Genomic DNA, 20,497 nt, shown 5'->3' with positions numbered 1-20,497 from the left:
AAACATTTAATGTTTGTGGCATAAATGCTGTATGTAATGACACACACACACACACACACACACACACACACACACACTCTGAACATTTGCAGTCCTCCAATAGCCTGGGTGGGACCTGTTTTGCCAACATCATGCTAAGATATTTTTTGATTTTGCTAATCTGGCAGGTAAAAACTTTTGAAGTTTTTATTTACATGGCTCTACATCCCATGAATTGGAAACTATCAAATGTCTTCCTTTTCTTTCTTCATGTCCCTTCTTGTATTTATTTGATTGTTGGTCTTTCTGTCCCTGACTTTAAAAAAAGCATGTATTAAATATTTTGGCCTTTTCTCACAAGTGCTGCAAATATTTTCTCTCGTGCATAACTTTTTGATATTTTAGTACACAACTTGTTTGCTTTTTCTTTGATGGATTGCTTTGTTTTGTATTTTTTAGAGACACCTCCCTCTCTCAAAACTGTTCTGTGGTTTTAAAAGATGTATAAGTCAACCTTTTAGTGTTTTTTTATTTGTTTGTTTTGGTCCTAGATGAAATTTATTTTTTTGGAAGAAATATTTTTCCAGATGGCTACAAGGTGTCCCAGTATACTCTATTGAATACTGCCTTTTTCTATTTTGATGCCACTCTCTTAGACTAAACACTACATATATTTGGGTCTTGTGGTGGCTTGAATAAGAATGATTCATATATTTGAAAACTTGGTCAACAGTTGGCAGAACTGTTTGGGAAGGATTAGGAGGTGTGGCCCTGTCACTCAGGGTGGGCCTTAAGGATTCAAAAGCCCATGCAGTTCCCAGTTAACAATTGGTTCTCTCTCTCTCTCTCTCTCTCTCTTCCTCCTTCCCCCTCTCTATTTCAGCTACTGTTCCAGCACCATGCCTGCCACCATGATGATCATGAACTAACCTTCTGAAACTGTAAGAAAGCTCCCAATGAAATGCTTTAAGCTGCCATGGTCACGCTTGCTCTCTACAGCAACAGAACACTGACTAAAACAGGTCTCCTTCGTGAACCTCTAATGCAGAAGAATATAATACCCAAACTATAAAGGAGAAGCTGAGTCTAGTGGCTTAAGCCTGTAATCTCAGAATTAGGAGGAAGGGGAATGCTGAAAGTTCCAGGCCAACCGCGACTACATAGAAAACTATCTCTGTCTCTGTCACTGTCTCTGCTTCTGTCTCTGTCTCTCTTATATTCACATGCTCATAATGGCAGTCTAATACAGGGGTTAAAATTAATTTGGAAAAAGGGCAAAATGAGTTTTGTTCCACATGAGACACTGACTGGAGAGGAAGCAAAAATGGCAAGGGAATTCTTTGGAATTGTTCTGTCTCTTGCTTATGGTGACAGTTACAAGAATCTGTGGCATTATAAAAATTTATAGGACTCTATGCCAAAGAGAATTTTATTAATTAGCAATTTGAAATTTAGAAAAGAATAATATAGTCAGCTGTGAAAAAGTGCCTTGTGACATGAAGCCACTAATTTGTTTATCAGTCTCATACAACCTACCATTTCTCTGAAAGATGTTATTTCAAAATCACCATGCCTTCCCTCAAATCTATTGCTTTTTAAAAAGTCTCCTAATAAGACATATTCATACTTAAGTACCAACAACTACTAATATCCTTTATATTTTTCTCTAGAGTTTTTACTGCCTTAAAGAAGGAAGTTTTGGACTATTGCATAGAGTCTTAATGCCACAGCAAAACTTAGAAACTCCAGGTTCGAGATGGCTGGGTGTGAACCATGTTTTTATAACACTTGGCTGGGTGGCCTTCAAAAAGTTACCTTATCAGGCCAGTTTGTCTTCTCTTTCTCTAGTTTAATAAGAAGTTTTTCTTCATAGAGTTAATGTGAGGATGAAATGAGGTACTGCACATGAAAGAATTCCTCAAGCACCTATGATCTGGTAAAGGCTCAGCTTTTCCTTTTCCTCTCAAGCACCTCCTCCTGAACTGCTGCCAGATTGGCCTGGGGCCACGTCTATGGGGGCATTTCTTTGATGAATGACTGATAAAGGAGGCCCAGCTCGTTGTGGGTGGTTCCACCATTGGGCTGATGGTCCAGAGTTGCATTAAGAAAGCAGGCTGAGCGAGCCAGGAAGCTCAGCCCAGTAGAGCAGCACTCCTCCATGGCCTCTGCTTCAGTCCTTACCTCCGGGTTCCTGCCTTAAGTTCCTGCCCTGACTTCCTTCCATGATCAGCTGATATGGAACTGTAAGCCGAAATAAACCCTTTCCTCTTCAAGTTGCTTTTGTTCATGGTGTTCTGTCACAGCAATGGAAACCCTAACTAAGACAGCTACCTAGTTATAGTTGGAGGTAGTAGGAAGAGCATGGGAGTCCCACCACACCACCATCGGAATGTTATATTGAGCAACATATAACCCTAAGTCTCATCTTAGTTGCCCTGTCTCTAAAATGATGACCTCAAAGGAGTGGCAAGAAGAGAGCACACACAAGCAAGGAACTCTGTTAACCAAAAGGAATTGAACATATGTTAATTGTTAGGCTTAAACGCTTCTGTTCTGGTGGTAGATAATTGTTATAGGTGCATATTCATTTACGGAATGAAACAGATACAAGATTCATTTGAGACGTAAAAAAAAAACCATAAATGTAACTTGCTATTACATGCTTCTATTTTAATAGAATTTTAGTTTAAAAAAAAATCAAAAGTTCATAATTAAGAAGGAATGGGGGAGAAAAATGTTTATGAGCTTTTATGCACCTTAAATTGATTTTTAATTAATTAACAAAGGAAATATGCATATTTTATTTCCTACCATAATTCAAAAGTGTTTTCTCCTTTGCATTATAATTCCATGCTATGATGCTAATCTTCACGTCAGGAAAAAAAATATGTAAAATGCCATTTTTGTGCTATGAACTAGTTCCAACCAGTGACATGAGATGCTGTAGTCCTGAGCACTCAGAAAATACATTCTCTCTCTCTCTTAACAGGGTGGGGCACAATCTCACCATGTGGCTCTGGCTCTCCTGGAACTCACTTTGTAGACCAGGCTGGCCTTGAAAGTCTCAAAGGCCCAGCTGCCTCTGCCACCTGAGTGCTGGGATTAAAGGCACACCCCACCACACGCAGCCTCTTAAAAAATTCACATGTTGTGCTGTATGCTTTAAAAGAAGTCCTTTTTTAAAGAAGGACTCTGAAAGTCTTCATAACCTGCCCAGAGCTGCCATCAGCAGCATGTTTTGTTTAGCCCAACTACTGGGAGGTCTAATGGGCTCAACCTTTTGGTGCCCAACCCTCACCAAGAATGGCTTCTCCTATAACCTTCCTATCTTCATCTCAGGGTAAAACACCCTAGAGGTCATTACCGTGTTCATGCTCAGGGTAAAACATCTCACAGGTGTTTACTTCTCTCCTTTCTCTCAACCCACTTCAGATGCGTCTTACTAACTCTATCTTCAGGATATCCTTGAGTCCGAGGGCTCCTTATAGCCTCTACTGACCCCAACCCCATGTCAGTGCATAGACAACTCATCTGCGTGATTGTCATGGCAACCTCACTATACTCTGCCCAATTCTGCATTCTCAATTTTATCTATTGGTCCCTAGCTTTCTGGTTCACTTATGTTTTGTTGTTTTGGCTTTCCTCTCCCACTGGGATGCAAGGTCTTATTTGTTTCATTTACCTTGGTACTTCTCTGTCTGTAATGGGGGCAGGGGGTGGGCTGGACACACAAGCCCCCCGTTACATTCATTATGCCCCACTTCTGTTCTTCCCCTGGCAACCTAGTCCAACAAAGCCCTCCAGGATTTTCTATGAACATCCAGGATTTAGGAAGCATTCCTCTGCTCACAGTCTGACTTGCAGAAAATGTCCAAGTCCTGGCACTGGCCTACAAGCTTCGAGCTCCCAGGGGTTTACCCCGCCCTTGTTTGCTCTCCAGTGATTCTGATTTTCTCTTTCTCACTGTCCTCACTTTCCTCGCTCATACCGGTCTGCTTTGGCTGATTACCAGTCAGTCATCTGGCCCCACTCCATCAGGACCTTTCTCTTACATAAAAGGGCTGGTAGGTCTTGCATGCTGTCCCATCCCTACTGCTCTTTGTCCATCTACCGTTCATGGATTTCCACACACAGGGGTCGGTCACTGTCTTCCATCACCTGCCTTTCATACTTACTGTTTGTTCTCTCTCTTCCCTTTTGAAATAAAGTCTTTATAAGATCATGATTTGTAAATCGTTTTACCCCCTTTCTAAGTGCGGAAGTCTAGCATATACAAGGGTTTTTGGGCACACAGCTGATGCTCAAGAACACGACAGGAGAAGAGGTTTTCTTTAGCAGAGAGGGAAAGCCACAGCAGCAGGCTTATCAGTGAGAATGGAACACATGGTGTGAACTGCTCTCGCAGGTCAGGCCTCCTTCCTGTCATGTTCTAGCAGCTCTGCCCAACAGAACCAATGGTTATGCATACGCACCAAAATGCAGAAGTTCTCTTTAGGGAAGAGCACAACTTTCTCCTCACTCCCACTCCCCTGATTTTTAAAGGCATGGGGGCAGATTTTTCCCATTAAAATATATTTATTTTATAGGCAATTTTTTCCAGATCTGTCTTGCCTATGTTTTTTTGGCCATGCTGAACAGTTTAGTATGAGTGCCAGAGGCAACACATACTCTGCTCTAGGCTGGCATCCTTTTGTATTTCATTATTAGAAGATATTAAAAAGGGACACCTTGGCCTTTTGTCTGTCGCATAGCACATCTATTATCCTGATGACCTCTGTAAGAGAGGGCAGAGGAGCGAACACTATTCCTAGTCAAGGGGGAGTTGAGGCCTCCCAAAAGTTGATGATAGAGGAACTGTCTGGCTTGATTTCCTGTTTTATTTTTTTAACTTATTTTATTGCAAGCAATCCCAAACCCCTAAACAGAAAAGTGTGTGCCACTGTTCTTTGAAAGCGGTTTCAGTTTTGGCCGCGCGGTTGGGATGCTGAACATCTGTACCTAACACCCTGCCTGACGCTGCTTCCTGCTGCAGCTGAGCGCTAATAGACTGCTAAGAAGAAACAGATCAAACCGTCCTGCAATTTCAGTTTCTAAGAAAGCATGTGATTTATAAAAGCAAAAATGTTGCCTCGAGCGAGCCCTTTCCCAGCTTGTTTCTGAGAAGCGCCAACAGCTCACAGCTAAGTGGCTTCGTTCCCGCATCAATGGACACTGGCTTTCCCCTGGGCTGGTAAGTGTTGGACTGAACCATCCCTTACCAGGTACCTCTGTCTCCCCAGAGTGTCTCTGGACTCTCCGTCCTTTTGCTGCAGAATCTATGCTTATCTACTCATCCAGATACATAAACAGTAGATAACACAAAGTTCACTGTCATCGGTGCCCAAGAGGGATGCAGGTCACTTTGGATTCAATATCCCCAGAACCAGTTTCAGTGACTATGGTCTAAGCAGAGGATTGTTGTCTCTCTTTGGACCCTTCTTTCCTGTATCCAGTATCATTGATTACAATATTGAATGCAAGAAAGAGTCCTTATTTAAATAGGTGTTTATATTTACAAAACACTCCTCCCCCTGTTCCCTTCCATTCAACTGCTATTACTTTTCCTGCTACAAATACTCCTTTTCTTAAGCGCTCTTACACCTTTTCTTCATTCCTACTTCCTTTTAAATCGTCTGCCCTTCCCGGCTCAGGCTGTCACTAGGTACAACCCTATGCTTTCATCCTCTCTAAATCATTAGGGTAGGGCCCATCACGCCATCTTTCAAGGCGAGGCTACTAGGTCACCTGAAAACTCCAGCCATCACTTTCTGCCATTATTGAAGGCATGACTAGAGGCCATATTTGTGTGGTCACACTATTTCTAGCATTGCTATCTCCAAAACACCAAGAAGTATCTGAATAATTCTTTACTGTTGAATCATTCCATATGTATATTTCAGAATCCTCTGTGTTACTGATCAAGTATTCCCAGATTGTTGAGAGAAGAGGCAAAAGGTACTCTCTTTCTCCATTCTTTCCTACTCTCTACTTCCTTCCCTTCCTAAGCTTTCTCATGCAGCTACCATGGCCTCTGGCTCTGACCTGTTATCGGGCCCTTCCTTCTCTCATGGGCACACCTCTGAATGGACACTTTGACCTAGATACCTTTTCTGTCTTATGTACAAGGCATATACGCTTTATCTCTCATCAAGTTTCTAGGGATAACCAGACCTTTTGCTACTAAGAATATATACAAGCAGATGCTCTTAGAACACTACGGGAATAGCATTTCATCCAAACAACTCCAGCGACACACAAGGTTTAATGGTTTGATCTCAGTCCTCACACTACACCATTTTAGTCTACTGCCTACACCCAACTGTTTCCATATCTGGTGTAGTTTGACCGTGTATAGGAACGGTATTCACTGTGACTTGGGTCTGGGCTCTGCCAGCCTATGTTATAGACATAATGGTGTGTGTGTGTGTGTGTGTGTGTGTGTGTGTGTGTGTGTGTTGCTGGAGCCTGCACAGCTAGGGACAAGGCTTAGGTGTGAGCTCAAGGGCACGGAGCACGGCAAGTAGCTGGCGCCTCATCTCAGCCATACTCACTCGGCGAGGTGGGAGAAGCTGCACCTCCTTCTGTTGATGTGGTTGGAGGCTTGGTGTCTGGCATGGGCAGAGGCACAGGCCTGGCCATCGGCGGCGGCGGTGGCGGCGGCAACATTGGGGTGGGGAGGAATGGGTTGTGCACCTTGCCTTGACTGCTTCCATTGGGCTGCATGGGTTCAGAGAAAACACATACAGGAAGAATAAACAGATATAAGCCATCAGCTGCTTCTAAAAGGGAGAGATTCATTAGGTGCCTGTCATGTTAATCATTAATATTCAGCTGTGGGCAGCACGTCAGTCTTTTGTGTCGTGTCCAGAGCACCCAAGTCTTGTCCCTCCCAAATAACTCTTGCTTAGTGCTGTATTAGCTGATGCTTCCATCAAAACTTTCACAATTACTAAATGCTTCTTTAATCTCAACCTGCTTATAGCCTGAGGCATTATTTCACCATGTGTGTTTATATAGGTAAAATGATGATTCCCTAAATATGTATATAAAATATATATAAAAGTATTTCCTTTTCTTTTCTCAAAGATGATCTTGTAAGAGTTTAATACATGTATTCAATCAACATGGACATTTTCATTCACATTTCATATAGCATTTTGCAAAGAGACTTTAATACTTATCTATCAGGGCTCTACTAGGTAGAAATACAACTTCTAATTTGACTTATATCAACAGATGCCAAAGGACTTATGCTTCTCTGATGTTAGAACATCATTTCATTTTTGAGACAGAGTTTCTCTGTGTAGCCTTGGCTGTCCTGGACAGGCTGGCCTCGAACTCACAGAGATCTACCTGCCTCTACCTCCCCAAGTGCTGGGATTATAGGTGTGTGCCACTACACCCACCTAATAGCAACTGTCTACCAAGGGCAAGTTTTCCTCAGAAAAGAACATGCAACATTTATTTTTCATGGTCTTCAAAATAGCTTCAAAATAGCTTTTGATCAAAATGCAAAACAGGGCATTTGACAGTTATATAAAATGATGTCATGACTGTTAAAAAAAAAAAACAAAAACACAAACACACTGGATGTTCAGAAGTCAGACTTGGTGCTTGTGATCAGCTCAGGTTCTCATGGTTTACCAAGTGGCTTTCCATGCTGATTTACAGCCAATAACAGCCTGTATTTAGACTGTAGCTCCAACCCAAAATTCAGCCAAAGGAGATCCCATTGTCCTCCGCTTTTAAGAATAAACTTAATAATTCTGCAGAGGAAGGATCACTCCTTCATCAGCATTCATGGTATTTTCAGTATTTTTACTTAGATACTGTCAGTGGTCAGAAGGCTACGCACTCTCACAGCATCCTTGTCTGTGTGTTATTTCTGAGCGGACTGAGAGTCCATAAGTGAATATTTTAGAATAAGCCAAGCAAATGAATATACAAGCAAAATGAAAAAAAAAAGGCACCATATTGATTTGTTGTCTAGACAGAAATGTATCTGTGAACATATCACCAGACATTAGTCAAAGCTGCCCATTCTGGCTGAGATCTGCAGAATCAGGTCTTTCTGCACAGGAGAAAAACCGGTGACAGGGCAGGGTGATATAACATTCTAAACCAGGCAGGAATAAGTATGCATAATCTGTGGTTTCATGCATAGATGTTTTGAGAAAAGGAAATCAAATATGGCTTTCTGCTGGTTTCAATTTATTATTGCTATTGGCCATGGGATACAGTCATTCATTATAAACATATAGCTTTTATATTTGTAATAAAATTCATGATTTTATAAAATAACTTTTACTATTGGAATGTTATTTCAAATTGTGATTATTTGGTTTATTTGAGAAAAACGAAAACATTCATTTGTAGTAATTGAACATGGCTTAGTTTTATATGAAGATAAGTAGAAAAGATAACTACTCACAGAAATAACAAACCATAATAAGCTTTGCTTCTAGCATCTTGAGTTCAAGTACTGGTCAACTTGATCTAAAGTGTTAGAAGACTGTAATTTTTTTTTTTTTTTAAACAACATCAATGTGGTTGATCTGAAACATCTGTCCCCTTCTGCTCTCTACCTCTCTTTACTACTCAAATCATTATTTAAAATTATTTGGTCTCTCTATTTTGTTAACTGTATGATCCTGGGGCTAGAATGCAGGAGGTGGAACTCAGAAGGTTACAGAGTTCACTCTCCAGACAATTTATATCCATAAGCTTGACAGTTGCAAACTTAACACAAACACTGTTTTTAAACCCAATCACTCTTACCAGCAAGTTAACTTTCCTGTAATCTAGAATACTATGACAGTCAGTCAGCATGATATCAGAACACAAAACTCACACAGTCATAAAGGGTCTTCTTGTTATTTTTACATTTGGTTAACATTTCTGGAGATGCAGGAAGGAAGAAAAAAAAAAGGTTTTCTTACATTGAGGAACCCGACCTGTCCAGCTTGCTGACCAGCATCAGGGCAGACAAGTTGGACAAACTCTTTCAGCGTCTCCTGAGGGTGGTAGCGGATGGCTGGGTGTGAGAAGTAAGGCCCAGGCTGCTGGATGATGGGTGATGTTGGAAAGTGGAGAGTCGATGGTGTTGCATGTGGACTTGCTGCAGAAAACAAAACAAACAAAACAAAACAAAACACAACCCATCAGGTTTTAGAGAAAAAGACCTGCTTTGCCATAGCTGAATCACACAGCCGCCTTTTTTTCATTTCTTCTCCTGGCCCAGTTCACAGTGTTGCTCACGTGACAAGCTGTAGCACTGGGCAGCTCTGATGGATTTTCTCCTTTTAGGCTCTAAGACAAACATGGAGGTTAGAGCAGGATAGAATTTCAAGTTGCCTCTCTGTGTTCAGTGGACGTGAGTTATAAAGGCATTAATAATCCTTGTTGAAGATGAAGATTATTCATTACCTTAAGAGCCTTTTTAATGAAGCAAGCAATAAAAAATGTATTTGGTAGATTAGACCTGATTTAACCGACATTACATTTGACAAATTCTACTTTGCACATATGGATCCCCTTTCATGCTGAGCTATCCATAGATAATAATTCATTGTTAAAGCTCTTATACTCCTTTCAAGGAAATTCCTAGGGACTAATTCAGGACTAGAGGGTTTTTTTTTTTTTTTGAAGTCTGTAGTAAATGATCACTTAATGAACCCATGCAATTTGGGTGCCTCACTTTACAGCGGAAGGTTTATGTTGCATTTTTCTTTGTTGCCCTTTCATGGCCAAGGCAACTCCAGGCTGAGTAGGCAGGAACTTTGTGAAAGGTTGCTTCTCTCCCATAAATCTGATAATAGATTCAGACTATAACTTCTTTATATTTGAACCCTGATAAATATCATTTGTACAAGATTATATTAGATATAAAAGAAGCTTATGTGAGATGCTTAATAATTTTTCCAGGAATGCTTTTGTTCTTGAATTTGAAGGATGCTGGCCATGAACCACCAAAGGTTAAAGGCTTTATGTGAAGGAGCTGACAATGCTTAGACCAAGACTAGTTTGAAGCAGAAAAGACTCCACACAGGGGATAAAATTCTCAACTTCATATGGAAAAACAAAACAAAACAAACCAGAATACCTAAAACAATCTTGTACAATAAAAGATCTTCTGGAGATATTTTCATCCCTGATCTCAAGCTGTACTATAAAGCAACAGTGATGAAAATTGCATGGTACTGACATAGAAACAGACTGGTGGATCAGTGGAATCTAATTGCAGACCCAGAAATAAACACACACCTATGGACACCTGAGTTTTGACAAAGAAGCCAAAACCATACAATGGAAAAAAGATAGGATCTTCAACAAATGGTGCTGGTTTAACTGGATGTCTACGAATAGAAAAAGAAAAATGCAAATAGATCCGTATTTATCACCCCGCACGAAATTAAAGTCCAAGTGGATCAAAGACCTCAACATAAAACCAGACACACTAAACCTGTTAGAAAAAAAAAAAAAGTGGGGAAGATCCTTGAACTCATTGGCACAGGAGGCAATTTCCTGAACAGAACACCAACAGCACAGGCTCTAAGAGCAACAACCAATAAATGGGACCTCATGAAACTGAAAAGCTTCTGTTAAGCAAAGGACGCTGTCGTCAGATCAAAGCGGCAGCCTACAGGTTGGGAAAGGATCTTCACCAATCCTATATCTGACAGAGGGCTAATATCCAGAATGTATAAAGAACTCAAGAAGTTAAACGCCAAATAGTCCAATTAAAAAATGGGGTACAGAGCTAAACAGAGAATTCTTAGCAGGATAATATCAAATGGCAGAGAAACACTTAAAGAAATGCTCAAAGTCCTTCATATTCATGAAAATGCAAATCAAAACGACTCTGAGATTCTGTCTTACACCCATCAGAATGGCTCAGATAAAAAACTCAAGTGACAACACATGTTGGAGAGGTTGTGGAGAAAGGGGAACGTTCCTCCAATGCTGGTGGGAATGTAAACTTGTACAACCATTTTGGAAATCAATCTGGCACTTTCTCAGAAAATTGGGACTAGCGCTTCCTCAAGTTCCAGCTCTACCACTCTTGGGAATATACCTGAAAGATGCTCTACCATACCACATACAGATGCTCATAGCAGCCAGATGTTCCTCAAATGAAGAATAGATACAGAAATTGTGTGTTTACACAATGGACTATTACTCAACTATTTAAAAAAAATCATCAAATTTGCAGGCAAATGGATAGAACTAGAAAAGATCATCCTGAGTGAGGTAACCCAGAACCAGAAAGACTCACGGTATGCACTCATTTAGAAGTGGATATTAGCCATATGAAATAGGATAAACACACTAAAATTTACAGACCTAAAGAAGCTAAACAACAAGAAGGACCCTAGGGAGGATGCTTAATTCTCATTCAGAAGGCAAACAGGATAGACACGCGATAGCAGCAGAAGAGAGGGAACAGGATGGGAGTCTACCATAGAGGTCCTCTGAAAGACTCCACCAAGTAAGGGATCAAAGCCTTTGGGCAGAGTGCAGGGAGTCTGATGGGAGAGTGGGGGGGATAGAAGGACCTGAGGGGATAGGAGCACCACAGGAGAGCAACAAAGTCAAAACATCTGGGCCCAGGGGTTCCAGCAGAGACGGACGCATGAACCAAGGACCATGGATGGAGAGTACTGATCCCCTGCTCAGATGTGGCCTATAGGCAGCTCATTCTCCATGTGGGTTTCCTAGTAAGGGGGGCAGGTGCTGTCTCTGACATGGACTCTGCTGCCTGCTCTTTGATCACTTCTCCATGGTGAGACAGCCTTGCCAGGCCATAGAGGAAGAGGATGCAGGCAGTCCTTATGAGACTTGATAGGCTAGGGTCAGATGGCAAGGGAGAACTCCTCCTTTCAGTGAACTAGGGAGGAGGATGGGTGGAAGAGGGAGGAAGAGTGGGACTGGGAGGAGAAGAAGGAGAGGGCTACAATTGGGATATAAAATAAATAAATTGTAAAAAAATTAGAGAAATATATGTAAAAAAAGAAAATCATTAGCAGCATAAATTTATAGACTTTAATTTCTTTTTTACACTTTAGAAACAGGACTTTATTTCATCTTTTCTTTATGGTGGAGAGTTCAGTACAAACCTAAAGATATATGGTTACTGTATAAAATTAATTCTATAATGACTGATTGACTAGGATCAATTAATTCTTAATTAATTCCAGGAAGTCATCTAGCCTGAAGTTTTAAATCAGACATCTGCTGAGTCTGCGTTTACAGGGCTGTCCTCCTCAGGCCTCTTTGCTCTTGCTGGGGACAAAAGTTCACCGCAGAGACAGAAGCAGACGATTTTAGATCATGGCCTTTCATTCCGCAGAGAGAGACCTGTTACAGACGTCACAAAGATCTGTTGATTACTACTGCATCCTGGTGTTCTCTGGATAATCTTCTTTTCCTACTGGGCACAGAGGCCAGTTAGAAGTCCAGAGCTAAGATTTAATCGATGTCTTTTTCTTCTTTCCTCTCTACTTCTTTGTTTCTTCCCTTTTATCTTGGCTTTGATGTTCTCGGTGTACCTAAGTTTTATCTAAGTTGTCTCAGATCATTTTAGAAGGAGTCAGTGGAGCTAAATCAACCAAACAATTACTTCAGTAAATGTTCTTTGAGATAGCTAGGGCAAGTTGTACCAGAGAGAAACTGCCAGGATGAAGCTGGCATGTTGTTAATGGAATGCACAGAAAGCTGAGTCCAAATTTTTGGTGAAGAGAAACAAATCTTATGGAGGATGTGTGTGTGAATAGTTGACACAACAAAAAAATTATAGTACATTATGTAAATGCATATTTAGATCCTTTAAAATGTGCATTATTTACTTGAGCATCAATAAAGCCTTTTCTCCAGCAGTTACTGTTTATCGCAGGGCATCCGTCTGGATCCATGTTGATGTGAATACAATATTGTGAATTAAAAGGCTCTACCAAATTGGCTGCTTCTGGGGTCTAGTGCTCTCTCAGAACCTCAAGCCAGAGGCAACACAGTGCCTGTTGGGAATACTCCAATCTGAATGGCTCTCACTACTAGGTTAACTGTTAGCTAGCAGCCAACCTGGCTTACAACAACTTTGGCTTCTCATGGGAACACAAACGGGATGGAGAGGAGGGAAATGGTCTGTGATGGCCCAAACAAAGTCATCACAAACACATTTAGGAACAAGATTTCCTAAGGGTCCAGTGATGGCTTTGCCTCCTTGCCCCTAGAATCCAGAACTTCCTAATTATTTAAAATCATCTCTTTTAACTTAAAGGAGAACACTGAAAGGCCAACACAGCTGAACATACATTTAAGCCAAAAGACTTCCTCTTCTTAAATCAGAATTGCCCAAGACTGGGGAGGAGAAGGCCAAGGTCATTACTGTACAGAGTGACACATGACGTGAGTGAGAGTGTCACGACATAATGCATGTGACCATAAAACAAATAGAGAAGACAGCCCTGAGGGTAAGTAGCCAGACCTTGTATCTTTGTGTTTTATTAAAGTCTTAGGAAAGAAAGCTATTTCTTCTATTTCCAGGGGGTCTTCTCAAGATCAACCTTCCAAATTCTAAGAACACATCCCCTTTTCCTAACGTCAGCATGTGCCGAGACCATGTTATTCTATCCAGTCCTGTCTTTGCCCTGATTGATGTATCCCTCATCTGTAGATTCTCTCGGCTTATACATGACATTAGATTTTGCTTTTTGGCATCAGATCCTAGCCTGTCCTAGGAGAGGTTACACAGAAAAGCTGTTGAGAGATGACACAGCCATAAAATCTACTCCTCCCTCAAGTAGTTAAAGATAGAAGCTACTTCCCTGGTGAGAATGAAGGGTACTACCAAGACTAGAATCTGCCAAGTGTCATGGTCTTCACATTAATCATTAGGGGCAACAGGTGAGGCTCCAAGTTGTTTCTTCTGTTGGATTGTAACAAGGAACTTCCACCCATCTGTCTGCAGCAGCTAGATAAGCTTTTTTTTTTTTTTCAGTGAAAGAATGGCATTGAGAACTCCTGACTACTCTTGCTTAGAAGTAAACTTTTTTTTTTTTTTGCCAAGACAAAGCTCCAAAAGGAGAAGAAATTATAAGTTAAAATATAAGAATCCCATTTAACCCAAAAAGCCCTCTACAAGGGCAAACGGAAGTTGCATTGTTTGGGCTGTCAACGGCTGAGCTTCTTAAGAAATTCTAAACCAACACTACATAACCCCCGCTGCAGCCTACCTGAAGCTGAGAAATCTATCTTAATGGCCCACAGCTATAATTGATAAATCATGCATGAATCAGGCCTGCCATTTACGAAAGCTGAGAAGTTTGGAGCTGTGTGATTTATGTTAACAGACACGGGAAGGGGGGTTGGGGGGGTTGGAACTGGTACTCAGGCACTTAGGAGGCTGAGCCTTTGCTAAGTAACAAAGCGTGGGACTCAGAGCAAGCTGAGGTCCTTCAGATTTTTTTTTTCCCCAAGACTCTCAGTCCATACCTTGAGTGTCACCGAGAAGCATGTGAAAGGAAAAGCATCACATTGCGTGATGCTCTGCGGGACGGGCAGCGGCATTTTTGCGTGGCTGCTGCAGATACGGAAACGGTATGCTACGGAGGGTTCCAAGATGGTGAGGTGAGGTGATGCTACTTGAATTAAAGACATCTTTCTGAGTAGAGATCAGAGCGTACGCCTCTTGGAAAAACAGACCTCCCTTCCTCCAACAAAGGGAGGCCAAAGTTGCTTCACATTCTTATCCGTATCAGTTTTAACTATATAAAAATGTATGTCTCTCCTGACCCCTCAGAGTTGGCCTCTGACTTTTACAAGCAGACCGTGGCTCCCGTGTGACCTCTTCCCCCTTATCGCACACAGAAACAAACAAACAAACAAACAAAAAACAAGTCACAGCTCCTGGAGGAAAACGTTCTTCATTTCTTAAAAGCTCCGGGTTTTGGTCTAGAGCGTAAATGGAAACTACCAGTCTAGAGCACAAGTTCTCAACTTCCCTAATGCTGCAACCCTTTAATACAGTTTTTTTTTACGTTAGGCTGACACCCAACCCTAAAACTATTTTCATTGCTACTGCATAGCTGTGATTTTGCTACTGTTCTGAATCGTAATGTAAATATTTGATACGTGCGATATTTGATATGCAACCAACTGTGAAAGGGTCGTCCAAACCCCCCAAAGTGGTCGAGGCTCACGGATTGAGGAAGGCTGGTGTAGAGGATATTTGGAAGGTCTGTGGCAATAGTCTACTCTGTGCTACAGGAATGGCTCTATGACATCAAAAAAAGGGTGAAATTACATTCAATAATATCTCATTTCAGAATACAGGCCAGGCCTGGGTTTGACCTGGGTTCTCTCTGTCTCTTCCTCACAAGCCATTTGGGAAGCGCCAGTCTTCGGCTGTTTCCCAGACCATCAGAAGGTCCTCCACGCCTGTGCTGACTCTCCTCTGCTTATGTCTCTCCACCATTCTTAGCATGACTTGTCCTGAGCTAGGTGCCCTATCTATGTCATTCCAGGTTAAGCACCTAAGTCAGATTAGTAACACAGCGTAATGTAAAACCCATGGGTCTTGGAATAATAGACTTAAGTGTTCGAGGCCCATGCAGCTTGTGTCCTGGAGCCTTGAGGAAGGGCAGTGAGAGAATGAAGAAAGGACCGACACACAGACACATCTGGGATCGGGTGGGGTCTGCCACTACCACAACCCGGAACTTCAGCATGCTTATTAGGTACGGCACAGGGGTGGGGGAGGGCTGAGCAAATCTCAGGGAGAGGCCTCTGCATGCCAGCTGCCTCAGGCTGTAAACATCTGGGTGGAGGAGGCCGAAGCTGCTAGTCTTTGCACACACTGACCAGCCCTTCCTAAACACCCAGACTCCAGAGGAAAGCTTCTCCACTTCTCCTGAGCCTCAGCTGGGGAAGGCTTTGCCACTCTGTGGGGCTAAGGCACTGGCGTCCTCCATGGGCCGTGCCTGTGTCAGCAACACACATTCATTCAGGACTTCCTTCACTCAGGGCTCCCGCCACTCTGTACACCTGGGTTTAAGTTTTAGCCCCACCCCTCTCTGCTACAATAGAAGCTATAGTTTCTGAACCTGCCCATGAGTCTGTTTGCCATCTCTGTAAGGGGCGGGGCAATACCACATGGATTTGCTGCGAGGTTAAATAAGAGTGTACGCGTGGCACGTGATGCTGGTTCCGATCACACCATGACCAACGGACGGACAGCCGCTGCGTGTTGTGGACGTTTTGGTTCATGATATGTGAACAGGTTTTTGTTTTGATCCCAGGTGTGTGAGATGGGACTGATTCAGATGGTCCACAGCAGCAGACTATTTGCCTCATGTGGGCTCTGAGAGGGGCTCTTTGCCAGCTGCAGACAGTTTAATTCTGAGGACTCTGGGGAGGGAATAAATACAAGATCTCAGAGAGCATTGAGGGGCCTCTCAGAGAGCAGAAGGCTGCTAGGGCGTCCCCTGCTGCTCCTGGTTACCGTCGATGCGGTTCGATGAGAAGCTGGAGATACCCTGAAATGAAGATTGACTTTCCACAGGGTACCTGACCACCCTAGCCAGCAGGAAGTGGCCTAAGATAACTTCGACTCCTCTCCCTGCTAACCTTCCTCTCCTATGCAGTGTTGGGGTGGTGGAAGGGAATAAGAAATGTCAATGAAATGGATTTAAAAAAAAATACTCTGACAGGCTCTTGCATTGATATTACCATTACAGGGCACTGGTAGGCAAGTAAGAAACTGGAGTTTATTCCCAGGTCCTCAAGATCAGTTCCGGCTATGTACGGATTATAGCACACACAGGAGGAAGGGCGGTGGGGTAAAACGTGCATTTCTCTGCCTGTCTCCACACAAAGGAGTATGCGGGTAGTAAGAGAGCAGCATAACCATGGGTCATTAGTTACTTAGTTACATTAGTTACTTCAGAACTAATTTTGCAAGCAAACAAAATACAGACACAACAATAGCAGTGGTGATGCCTTTGGTCTCACAGTAAAATAACTAGGTTCAATAACTTGAAAAGTTTCCTTTTCGACCAAAAGTATTTGAAGTACCTACTTTTGCCTGAAACTCAGGGTGTGAGACAACGTCAATGTTTAGAACTATGTGGCCATCTTCCTCTCAGAACTCAGACACTGGGTGTTAATTCTGACTGTCTCCACTGGCCTGTTCTTTTACCGTGTATATCCATCTGTCACTCATAGTGCTTTGTGACCCAGTCAGATTCTGAGCACGCTGCCTAACATGGGCACATGGAAGCCTTCATCACTCCCTTGAAGGGGCCCAAAATGTGTGCTAAGTGGAAATTAACACAGGCTTCCTACAGAAGAAGGCTTTTCTAGGACCAAGGGCATAAATTGGGAAAATTCTCTATTTAGAGAGAAAGGTAGGTGTTGGGTTTCTGCTTCTACATGGGTTACAGGAATGGGCAAAGCCCCTCTCCTCTGGTTCTCTCGTTTCAGAACAGAATTTGAACAAAATACTTACTGAGATCCTTCATCTTTAATTTGAGTGGGGGGGTGTGGGTGCGGAATTGAGTATCTAGCATTATGTTTACAAATAACTCAGCACAACTGATTCATGGTAATAATTAAAGCCTAGAAGGCTGGAAGACAAAGGCATATGTGCCAGTTAAAACAACATATTTTAAAAATGAGCTACAGGGAACATCTGGACTGTTGGCTAGAATATTCAGATTTTATAGACATGGAGTACACTTGTTTAAGGTCTGATACAGAGCCCCAGCCTTTATCCTGACAGGATTTCTGAATTGACCATATTCTCGCACTAATTGCATAAGCTACCATGGTGGCTGATGTGAAATGTGTTTGAACAGCACCCAACAGCTGTGGCCATCACAGATATGAAAAGTGATAATTTAATAGGCAAAGTTGACGGGAATCCAGTTCTATGAAGGGGAACGTAGGCTTCTATGTTGTATGCAAGTGAGACTATGAGACAAGAGATGAAGAATGACAAACACATCAAAACAGTGTGAGGGAAAAACCCTCCCACCACAGAAGGGATGGTTATGCGGTTAACGGCAGCAAGTGGGAATCTCGTGAGGGGCTGTCAGAAGACCCCTGGAGTGGCAGACTGAATGTTTCAAGAAAGCTTCAGCAACCATACCTGTCAGAAGTTATAGCTACGTGGATGGCAGCCTCTGGGGCTTGTGATGTCTTTCTCTACAGTAACCATAAAGCAAGTAACTCACATCAATGAAAAGCAAGTAAAATCCCTGTGCTGGTTGGTGTTTTTGTCAACTGAACACAAGCGACAGTCATCTGGGAAGAAGGAGCCATAATTGAGATGTCTCCATTGTGTGGGATTGTAGGTAATACTGTGGGGCATCTTCTTGATTAATGATTGAGGTGGGAGGGCCCAGCCCACCGAGAGTAGTGTGCCCTCTGGGCAGTCCTGAGGTGGATCAGAATGTAGGCTGAGGTAGGCAGGGGGCCGAGCCAGTAAGCAGAACTCCTCCATGGGCTCTGCTTTCGTTCCTGCCTCCAGGTTCCTGCTCTGACTTCACACGATGATGCATTGTAAGCTCTAAGGTGAAATAAGTCCTTTCCTCTCCACGTTGCTTTCGGTCAGGGTATTTTATCACATTGATAGAAACCCCACTAAGGTAACCCTACAACTGCAAAGCCAAAGGATAATATTTAGCTCTTCTCTTTGAAACCCATCAGGCTGACAGCACTTTAAGATGGTGCTGTTGGTTGTGATTGCTAAAGGTTACCTCAAAGTGCCATCCTGAACTTGAAGTTTCTGTCCTCATCCGGCAGAATTAGAGTTTGTGTAAAGGTAGTGAACTTTACTCAAGAGGGATGTCTGGTACCATCTGGCTCTAGTGTCCACGGTGCACACCTTCCTCTTTTCATTTAGTGGACATGTTCCACTCTGTACGGGTTATAGAAAGCAAGTCCTGTAGAATAAAATTGCTCCTTGATAATCTGCACAAAGCTACTTAAACTTTGTAAACTGGCACACTTTTTTTTTTAAAAGTGTATATAATAGCACCAGTTAGAAGACCCGTCTGAGGGTAGGAATGAATGCATATAGAGAGGTACATAGCTCACTCATGCAGCCAACATACTGAGGATCTACCACCTGCTAAACAGTATGCTCGCTAGGCTCGGGTGTTTATTATTCCTCAGATATCTTTAGGAATGAGATATGTGAAGCGTAATCCAGAATTATACAGTGGAATCAGGAAACTGAGACTCAAGAGTTGAACTGTTTACAAATGATGCTGCAGGTATGTTATGGCTTGAACGAGAAATGGTCCCCATAGGTTCGTGTGTTTGAACGCTTGGCCTCCAGTTGCTGGCGCTGTGTGAGATGGTTACTGCTGGAGAAAGTGCTTCGTGGGGGGGCAGACTTTGAGGGATGATAGCCTTATATCACTCTGTGTATGAAAATGAGCTCAGCTAGCTTCTCGCTCCCGCTGCCATGCCATGCCTTTCCCTCCATTGCGGGCTCTATCCCTCTGGAGCAAAAACAGACCCTTCCTTGCTTACATTGCCTTTGCTTACAGTGTGTTGCCACAGTGGCAGAAAGTAACTAATACAAGGTTCACAGTTTGAACTTTCTAGGTTTGGGTTTTACTTGTGCTCCCCAAGTACTAAGCGCAGAACCAAGTCCTGGGCTGGTGAGATTTTCTGCCCACTGCCTAGCATTCCAAGCAGCTTAGCTCTGTCCTCTCCCTCCTGTAATGCATAGGTCTGTTTTTTTTGGTTTTTTTTGTTTTTTTTTTTTTGTTTTGTTTTTTTGTTTTTTTGCCTGTTTGGCTTGTTTCTTTGCTAAGTGGAGGTCTATCATTTCTTTGGAGGGTATGGGGGTGACATTTCCTAAAGATGACAAGGGTTTCTAACCGTGTCAACAGAAAGTGCCCTCAGAACCTGATGGACAGACATATCCTAAAATCTCCACCAGTGGCTGAAATGGTGGTGGTGTGTTCCTCAGGTTCTTTTACCACCTCATTAATGCTACCACAGTTGCAATGATGCCTGTTCTGCTGGGTGGACTGGCAGGAAGATAAGCCGCTGCTCTTGATCATCCGGCCCCCATTGTTCATGGTGGAAGAAGGCTCAACAATCATCTGCTGAATTGACTCTATAAGCAGAAGACCCGATGAACGAAGGTCCTTCTGCTTTGGTGAGGGGCTTGTCTAGATGAAGCCTCTGCCCATCAAGGGACAGGCCACCTGCTCTACTGCAGAGTCCACTCTTCCTCCAGACAGGAGTGGGGCTACAGAGGACCTGGTTCTGCTCACTTCGCCAAGACCATCTTTCTTTTCCAGCTTGTCCTAGGTTACTTCTAGATCGGCGAGAGTAGAGGGCAAGTGAGGAACGAAAACGTGAGAGATCATTTCAAGAAAATGAACATGGAGGAAGCCGAGGAGGAGTCTGGGAGAAAAATGACACGTACTAGACACACGCTGCATTTCAAGCCCGCCGTTAC

The 20,497-nt window shown here is 42.7% G+C and overlaps 1 protein-coding gene across 9 annotated transcripts in view; it reads right to left on the bottom strand.

Annotated features, from left to right (window-relative positions):
- Window positions 1-20,497, bottom strand: part of Nfia (nuclear factor I A) — a 526,906-nt gene that overhangs the window by 45,328 nt on the left and 461,081 nt on the right. For all 9 annotated transcript variants that reach the window (XM_060365916.1, XM_060365918.1, XM_060365920.1 and 6 more), the window contains 2 exons: window positions 8,958-9,136; window positions 6,570-6,735 (listed from right to left, as the gene is read on the bottom strand). In XM_060365916.1, the coding sequence (XP_060221899.1) occupies window positions 6,570-6,735; window positions 8,958-9,136 (345 nt within the window). The remainder of the gene's footprint in view (window positions 1-6,569; window positions 6,736-8,957; window positions 9,137-20,497) is intronic.

The sequence above is a fragment of the Meriones unguiculatus genome, chromosome 12 (assembly GCF_030254825.1).
Source record: "Meriones unguiculatus strain TT.TT164.6M chromosome 12, Bangor_MerUng_6.1, whole genome shotgun sequence".
Classification (NCBI taxonomy): Eukaryota; Metazoa; Chordata; class Mammalia; order Rodentia; family Muridae; genus Meriones; species Meriones unguiculatus.
This window is presented reverse-complemented; position numbering and strand designations above follow the sequence as displayed.